The following is an 8,754-nucleotide window of genomic DNA, read 5'->3' as shown; positions in this document are numbered from 1 at the left end:
GAGCCAGGTGGAGGTGGTGGAGGAGGAGGAGGAGTACACAGGTAAGCATCATCTGAGCCACCACGCTGTCCCCAAAAGGTACCTGGGAAAATGCAAACTGAGGGAGCCACGAGGCCTGATCCTGCCTGGGGCCAAGGAGGGCTGGGAGGAGCGGTGCCTGCGGCTGGCACGGGGCAGCAGGACGGTGAAATTAGAAGGTAGTAAAACGCCCCGTCCCAGTGCTCCCACCACAAATTGGTGGTGCAGCTGTCTGGGGAGTAAAAAAAGCTCCTCTGCCCACCTTCCCCGCCAGCACGGGCGGGTGTCCCTGCCTGGTCCCCAAGGAGCGGGTCCAGCCCCTCTTTCCAAGCTGCTCCTGCACCAGGGTGTTCAGCCAGAGGGTGGATGGGTGGGATTCATGCTGGGGAGGGTGATCCAGAGGAGAGGCGAGCACCTGGAGCCAAGAGGCACCATAGGATAAGATATAAGAGCTGTAAGATCATGGATATAGGATAAGATAGACAGAAGGTCCTCAGCCTCTTCTATGCGTCCGTCTGTCCAGGAAGGGTGTGCTCAGAGCATCCAGCAGCAGGATCTGGGGGATGCTCAACCTCTCCCCACGCTAATCCGGTCTCTCCCTCCCCAGGTCCGTGTCACCCTGAGTGTGGTGACCAGGGCTGCGATGGCCCCAACGCCGACCAGTGCTTGAACTGCATCCACTACAGCCTGGGCAGCGTGAAGACCGGCAGGTGAGGGGTGGTGGGGTGTCCCTTCGGGATCCCCGGGTGGTGGCAGTGCCTTTCCCCAGGGCTCACACCACGGTGTGAGTGGTAGAAGTTTTCACAGAGGAAGAAACGTATGGGAGAGAAAAAGGAGGGAAGACGAGGTGTGAGGATCCCTGCCCTGGACTAGGGTGGGGAACCTGGATCTGGAGAGACCTGGAGAACCTTGGCCCTTCAAGTTCTGGTGGGGAAGAAGCATTGGCTTCACCATCCAGGGTCACCCGTACCCAAGGGACAGCTGGCTGAGGTGCCAAATCACTTCTGGAACTGGGGGTTTCCACTCCTCAATCTCTTGGGCTGGCACAGGGAAAATTTACCCATAGTTGAGGTTATTGACCAAGAGAGTCCTTGGCTCTTTATGACAGAGCCACAACATTCAAGACCCTACATCTTCAGAGTTAGAAGGAAACGAGCCCAAATCACCATCAAGGCTGAGAGATACCCCAGATGCTGCGGGTGAGGGGACAGTGGTGGTGCCAAGCTGCCGGGAGGTGGCTGGATGTTGGCACCAAAGCCCGGGCGCTCTCGGTTCCTTCCCCAGGATGTGTGTGAGCTCGTGTCCCGCCGGGTTTTTCGGTGACAAAGGTGCCCGGAGGTGCCGCCGGTGCTACAAGGGCTGCGAGCGCTGCATGGGGAGGGGACCAACCCAGTGCACAGCGTGCAAGAGGAGCCTCTACCATCACCAGGAGATGAACACCTGTGTGGTGCTGTGTCCACCTGGGTTTTACGCGGAAGAACGTAAGGATATTTATCACTTGCAAGCTGTAGCATGAGGATACGCAGGGGTTGCTTCTATTTTAAGTGTGATGGGTGGAGAAAACACCTTGATTTTTGAGTATTGGCTTTGAATTTCAACCCCCTGCACCTGCTTTGCACAGGGAGGGGAGGAGGAAAATCTCTGGGTGTGCAGAGGGGTGGTGCAAAGCAGAGATGCTGAACTCAGCTCTTAATTAGAAGACTGTAATTAATGATCCTAGCTCCTTGCAAAGCATATTTCTTCTTAGCAAGTAATGACAGATAAGGTCATCAGCAATAGCAGGGGCCCTTCGGGGTGGGGGATGTGTTTCTTCTCCATGGGGAGCTGGTGCTGAGGTGCAGTGGGACTTTGTGGCTCTGACTGCTGCTTGCAAATCACTGTCCGGATTTTATTCTCCCCGGCTCACTTTGTTTTTTGAAAGGTCAGAAACGCTGTCTGAAATGTCATCAAAGCTGTAAAAAATGTGTCGGCGAAGCAGACAAATGTACTGCATGCAAAGATGGATTCAGGTAAAGTACCAGCACGGGAGGAGTTTATACCTGTAGCGTTGGTACCTGTTGTTTAAATCTGGGGAAAACCGATGGGAAATTAGAGCGTGAATTAATTAAAGACCCAAGATCCTGCTTCTGTCGTACTACAGCTGAGAGCTGGGAATTTAAAGGTGGTGCTTCCTGTCCCTTTCTTAGCTGAAAAGCACAATTTAAATTTAATTTCCTTTTCTCCAGCGCTTGCCAGGGTGGGGGGTAAGTGCTGTGCTGCGGGCACAGACCTCCCTGTGATGGAGGCAGCACTGCCCGCACCCATGGGCTGAGGGCTGCACCCTCAGGGTCACTCAGAAGTAGATGATGCTATCCAAATTCCATGTCCTGTGACCAGAGCAATGTTGCAGCATTTAAAATGGGGGGGAAAAGCAATGGAAGCATTTACACTGCGTGTTGCAAAGTGCATCTTCCCTCCCAGGTTTCAGGTGGCTCTGTCAGAGCCGAGCGCTTGGTTTTGCTCACTTGGCTGAGCTGGTGCTGGGCTAAGCTGCTCCAGCCAGGCTGAAAATGCTCCTTGCAAGTGCACAAACTTTTCTCCCAGCTTCATCCACGCAGGAAAATTTTATCCAATGTACCTGTTGAGTGGGGCTAGTATAGGAGAGTGGTTTTCCAGCACTGTGGGTGCAGGCGGGGCAGCCGTGACCCTACGAGGAGCACTGGGCACCTTTGCTGCTGACCCTACGATTCCTGCGGGATGCAGAGCCCAGCCGTGCTGGGGAGCAGCGTCAGCACTGGGGAGAAGCTGTTTTCCATCCCCAAACACACGTGGAAGTGTGATCCTGTAGCAGTTTGCATCATTCAGGGGCTGTAAGTGAGCCAGAGCCACGGTGTAGCAGTGGGGCTCTCTCAGACAAGGAAATTGCTGCTGCCAAAACATTATCTACTCCCTTGGAAAAGCAAAAGTGGAGGCACTTGTCAGACATAATCTGCACAGCGCTTGCTTTTTATTGTCCAATATCCTTTTAAGCCGAGACTTCAAATCATCCCTGCCCTGGTAAAGCAGCACTGGCCCAGCCATGACGCTGAACCAATTTCCTTTTGTTCCAGGGAGCCTCATGGTGCAAAAAGTCTTTGGGAGAGCTGGGCTGGCTGCCCACAAGAAAAAAAAAAAATCACTTTATTTCCTCCTGGACACTTAATTAAGGAACCTGCAGATGTCCCTTTGGTCCAGGCAGGACTTTAATTTCTCCTGGCTTTCCGATGCCTCCTGCATGGCGGCTGAGGCTGCTGTAGGGCACTGGGGGATTTGGAGATGGGGACAAGCTGTGTCGAGTCCCCAGGGCTGGTACCTCTGGATGCAAACGTCCTCTCTGCTTTCCTGGCAGCCTGGCAGGAGAGAGCTGCGTGCCGGAGTGCCAGCCCACCATGTACCTCAGCCGGGAGCCCCGGAGATGCGAGACCTGCCCCACTGGCACAGGTACATCCTTGGACCCACAGAATTCCCATGCAAAACCCCAAAACCCTCGTGGAACGAGGGTTGATGCTCATGGTACCCGCTCCAGCCAAGGCAGAGCATGCCGGTGGGGAAGCAATCCCAGCTCTCCAGCACGTCCTGCGAGGTGCTGGGAGTATATTCATATTAGAAAGGTTTTTAGGGAGTTTTTACATTTTTATTAGAGCCATTCTTTATTTCCCCAATTCCTCTGAAGCCAGGTGCTCTAGTTTAATAAGGTTGTGGGGGAGGCCATAAAACCCTCTCAGAGTGATGGAAGATGGGTTTGCAGCGGATAAAAACATCAGGCAGCCGAGGTGCGTTATCCCGGCCGGGCTGGCCGCTGCTGGCTTCCCACCGCCGCCTGAAGTTGCCCAGCGTTCCCTTTAAATCCTGCCTTTTTCACTTCTTGAAAGTCCAATTATTTTTCATTGTTAATGTTTGCATCTAGCCTCGAAATCATCATAGATCTGATGATAATATGATCTCCAGACAATTCAAGTTCAGTGGGATGAATCTCATCTATCATACATGGGCAATTTCCTAAGACTAAATCCAAAATATTTATTGATCTTGTTGGCAAGCGTGGAAGGGAACAGGCTCTTAATCCCTTAAGAAAATTACTTCCCTTCTAATTCTTATTCCAGTCAGTGTAAGTGTACTTCACCACAATTATTTTTCAAGCCTTTTCTTGTCTCCTTTTCCTCCATAACCATTTCTCAAGCCCAGTGTGTTGAAGGCCTCTAATAATTCCACCTTCATCACCGCGGTTTGCTGTCCAGCCGCAGCATGCCGGCGTCAGAGCAGGGCCCTCTGCTTTCCCAGCTCCTCTCCCGAGCCCTTCCTTCCTCCAGCTCCTCTGCAGCCCAATTTAGCATCTCTTTTTCCATGCGCAGGCTGGGAAAACCAATCTGGTGCATGATTGCGAGCAGTGACTGATGCCCTGGAGGGGATTTTAATGTGCTATCACTGTGGATGGCTCTTGGCTTTGCGGAGGGGCAGGATGCTGAGTTCTGGCTGGGTTTTTTGGGATGAGAGAGATGGGTTTTTGGGATGGAAACTGGGTTTTTTGGGATGTGAGACAAGATTTTGGGGTGGGAGCCAAGCAGCTGTGCAGGAACCCTGTGACACAAGCATCTTATTCACTCCTGGGCACAAATGGGGCAGAGCCAAGCACGATGCTCCCCATCTCGTGTGGGGTTGTGGCCACGCTGGTGCAACGTGGCTCCTGTCTCTGAAACCACCCGCATCATCTGCCCTCTCCTGTGTCCCTGTAGGGCTGGGTGAGGAAGACGGTGCACCTTGCCCCCCCGAGGCTCCCGCACCCCACTGGCGCTGTGTCCCTGCCTGCCGTGAGGGCTTCTACCCCGCCGACAGCCACGGGCTGCCCAACAAAGTCTGCAAGAGGTACGGTACCGCCCCGATGGCAACCGGAGCAAAGCCAGCACCAAAGGGTTTGAGCAACTCATGAGGCTTTGAGCAACCTGGTCTAGTGGAAGGTGTCCCTGCTGATGGCAGGGGGGTTGGAACTGGATGAGCTTTCAGGTCCCTTCCAACCCGAACCAGTCTGGGATTCTATGATGGGGAAGGTGGCCCTGCTGATGGCAGGGGGGTTGGAACTGGATGAGCTTTCAGGTCCCTTCCAACCCGAACCAGTCTGGGATTCTATGATGGGGAGCACTGGCGGGAATGATTGAAAAAAAAACCAAAACAAAAAACCAACTGAAAACAGCTTGCAGCTGCAGCTGTTTACTCAGGAAATTAAAATAGGGATGAGGGAGCCAGAGCAGCCGTGGGGCTGGACCCCGCATGCCCCTGCCCTATATAGATTTAAGAGCAGCAAAGCTGCACGCTCCCCCGCCGGAGCCAGCCAGCCAGCCAAGATATCTTAGGGCTACGGTGGAAGGGGTTCAGCCCTGGCTGCAGGCTCTTTGGAGGAGGTGTGGGAGGAATGGTGGTGATGTTTAAAGTAAATATTCCAGCTTTCAATCAAACCTGCTCCTTTCGCCCCACGGCTGCGTTGGAGGAGAGTTCGCTCACTCCTTGGCCCAGCACCGGGGCTGCGTGCGGGAGACGGGGAGATGCCGGGAGGCAGCGATTTGCTCCCACTCTGCGCTTTAAGTGGGGAGTGGGAGTGAATTCAGCCTCATTAAAGTGAACATGAAAGGGAAGGATTAAAGGTGACTTAGGAACACACAACACAGTTCCTGCCTGCCCAGGGTTTCGCTCACCCAGGCTGGATATCCAGCAGGGAGGAACAGGGGACCAGCAGCCCTTCCCAGGGAGGATTTTGGCTACGGACTCCACAAGCTGTCATCTCCAGGCAGGAGGCACAGCTGCTGGGCTCTTTTCCCTGAGCCAAACGGGTGGGAGCAGCACAGGTTCCCCTTGCAGCCCTTTTTCTAACTGGGAATACTGGGAGGAGAGGTGCGTGTCCCATTGAGCTTTCCCAGCAGGCTGGAGAAGCACATTTGGGATGTCACTAGCTGGCACTGGGCATTGAGCTGGCACCATTTTTCCCAGGGCTTCAGTAACTTTTCAAGCTTCAGATTCTCTGTTTTCCACATCCTTTGGTTCAGTCTGGATGTCACAGTGCTGGCAGACACTTTTTCTGGCTGATGGTCCATTTTGGGTGGCCAGGGTTGGGGTCTTGGTGCTGGTTCAGACCATGACAGGGTCTCTGTCCCCAGGTGTGATGACCACTGCTCAGCCTGTGAGGGCTCCAGTGGAAACTGCCTCAAGTGTAAAGAAGGTTTCAGCCTCCTCGGTGGCTCCTGTGTAACAAATGAAACCTGCACCAACGGTAAGTAGCTGTGGCAGAACCACTGGCACCATGGTGCTTCCCTGGTAGCAAAAATTAGGGGTTTTGGGGATTCCCTTCAGAGCAGAAAGCTGAAATTGCTGCAGCTCTTGGGCTTGCTGGGGCACAGCTGCTAGATACCTACCTGGCAGAGCTGCTGGATATCTGCCTGTTGCTCAAACGCATCAAAAAGCGTTTGTATTTCGTTATAGTTTAGACTTGGGGCTAATTCTCCCACTTGCTGCAAAGCTGCTTTATTCCTTCATTAAAACCATGTGAAAGATGCCCTTAAAAAACAAGTCCTTTTCAATTCTCTCTCTTCCAACACTGGAACAAATTGCACCGCCTGTTACATGCAATGTTTGTTTATTTAAAATGTTAATCTGCTCTCATTTTCTCTTGTTCCTCCCCTCCGCCTCCCAGCTGACAAGACTTTCTGTGAGATGGTGAAATCAAACAAGCTCTGTGAAAAGAAGCTGTTTGTGCAGTTCTGCTGTCAGACGTGTCTTATGGCCGGGTAAAGTTCAACGGCTGTATCCATCCAGGACTTCCACCAACTGCCAGCCCAGTTTTGCCAAATGTTTAGGACAAAAGTTTATTTTTTTTTCAGCTTTGGGAGAGTTTACACGGTGCTGTCAGGCGTTTGCTCCTAAGTTTGATAGCTTTAATATCACTGTCAGAGCGTTTCTATAGCAATATGTTGAGCAGAGATTGGATCGTACCCTGAATGAGCAAATCCCAAAAGGCAGCAGACAAGCGGTGATATTAATACTCTCAAACACTCCTCGTGAGCAGGGACCGATGCATGATCCATGTACCCAAGCTTGGTTCTTCACAGAAATCCTACTGATCTGCCCACTCCGAGCGGCTGGTGGGAGCCCTCGCTGCGAAGGGTGCAGGACTTGACACATCTGCGAAGAACAAGCCGTTTCTGGCTCAATTTTTGGTACCCTTTTGTGCTAGGTGATGGCTGATATAAACCTGCATTGCAAACAGCCGGTGCTGTGCTCTGTACATACGTAAAACGATGAATTAGGTGGTTCCCGGAGCGGTGCTCGTTCCGGCACTCCTGTTCGGATTCAGTCCATTGCTGTTTTCTCTCTGGCCGTGGCAATAACTGGAGATTTGAAGATTTGAGGACCAAAGCGAGAGCTGATCCATGTGGTTCTGCAGGCGTGTCAGCCCAGTGAGTCTAATTGCAGGCAGGCAAAACCTGTGTGCCTCCAGGGAGTCTTACAGACTCGGAGGGGTTGATCCACACAGACCAGCCTGTGGGGTCACAGCCTTACCACAAAATGTATTTTTCCTCCTGGAACTGCTAGTAAGTTGCTGATTATCTCAGTTCTGGAATGAGGTAAATCCTTCCTCTAAAAATTAATCTCTTCTGGCATTTTGCGTTACGATCCTTCCCCTGTTTTGCTGGGTATACCCCTCTCTCTCTCTCTCTCTCTCTCTCTCTCTCTCTCACAAAATCCTCCTGTTCAAGGCAGTGATTTTTCTTGGGCATCTTCTTTCCAAAAGAGACATTCCAAGGATCTGGCCAGGAGACTCTTAAATTCTACAAAACCCTTCCCCAAAACAAACCTTTTAATGCTCTCTCTTAATAGTAAGTCATGTGGTGTTTATATAATTGTGTTTAAAATATCCTTGGCTGTGTTGTTTTACAGATTTTTTAAAAAATAACTTATACAATCCTTGTTTTTCCTCTGTGGACTATTTTTTTATATGGGAGTGGGGAATCTTTTTGTGTCTTATGTCCTTTTCTCCTCTCTGACCTTGCAGAGCTGTTCTTTGCACCAGATGTAGGTAAACACTCTTTTCCTACGCCACGTGTTCTGATTTTCATTGTTAATAGTTTTAACGAGTTAAACCTTTTGCCAATGAAATTCACAATATGAATTGTCACCGGTTCTTCGCGGAGCTGGGATGATCCCTGCTTGGTTTCGGTTGCAATGACACATGCCCTGCCTGGGCTTGCCTGCTAGAGCTTACCTCAGCCAGGTGAAGAGGGGAGAGCCACACTGTCACCGGTCCTCACCTGCCTGGAGCAAACAAACCCAAGGAAAGATGGAGCTTTGGTGAACTGACCTTTAAGTTAATAAACTATTGATCTCCCCTGACAAATGGATCTGTGCTTTTTACAAATTCATGCAGCCGCCATCCCGACCAGAGGCAGGGTGGTGATACATCTTGAATCTTTTATTTTGCTGGATAAAGCAGCTGTCCTGGCCGGAGCTCCTGATCAGCCCAGAGCACCTGCAGGAGAAACAGCTCAGGAACAGATGAGCTGCATCTGCAAAAACCTCACTTTTGTTCTCATAAAGGTGTTTAACCTTCAGAGGAAACTTATATCCTGAATACGTGTCCCGTGCCAGGCTGGGCTGGCATCTCTGGAGCACCCAGGGACATCTGGCTGGGGTTTGGGGCTGTGTGCAGGCACAGCTGGGTGTATTCTCTGGTTG

The 8,754-nt window shown here is 51.6% G+C and overlaps 1 protein-coding gene across 1 annotated transcript in view; it reads left to right on the top strand.

The window, feature by feature from the left end:
- Positions 1-6,813, top strand: part of LOC104527172 (proprotein convertase subtilisin/kexin type 6) — a gene marked incomplete at its 5' end in the record, with an annotated part of 24,593 nt that extends 17,780 nt beyond the window's left edge. Inside the window, 8 exon segments of the mRNA XM_029085696.1 lie at positions 1-41; positions 626-728; positions 1,303-1,499; positions 1,940-2,027; positions 3,386-3,477; positions 4,770-4,899; positions 6,183-6,295; positions 6,716-6,813. The exon segment at positions 1-41 is cut by the window's left edge and continues 43 nt beyond it. Coding sequence (XP_028941529.1) covers positions 1-41; positions 626-728; positions 1,303-1,499; positions 1,940-2,027; positions 3,386-3,477; positions 4,770-4,899; positions 6,183-6,295; positions 6,716-6,813 — 862 coding nt within the window.
- Between the last annotated feature and the right edge of the window lie 1,941 nt (positions 6,814-8,754).

This window comes from Antrostomus carolinensis, unplaced genomic scaffold (assembly GCF_000700745.2).
Source record: "Antrostomus carolinensis isolate BGI_N321 unplaced genomic scaffold, ASM70074v2 scaffold26400, whole genome shotgun sequence".
NCBI lineage: Eukaryota > Metazoa > Chordata > Aves > Caprimulgiformes > Caprimulgidae > Antrostomus > Antrostomus carolinensis.
Note: the sequence above shows the minus strand (reverse complement) of the source record. Positions and strands in the feature narration are given on the sequence as shown.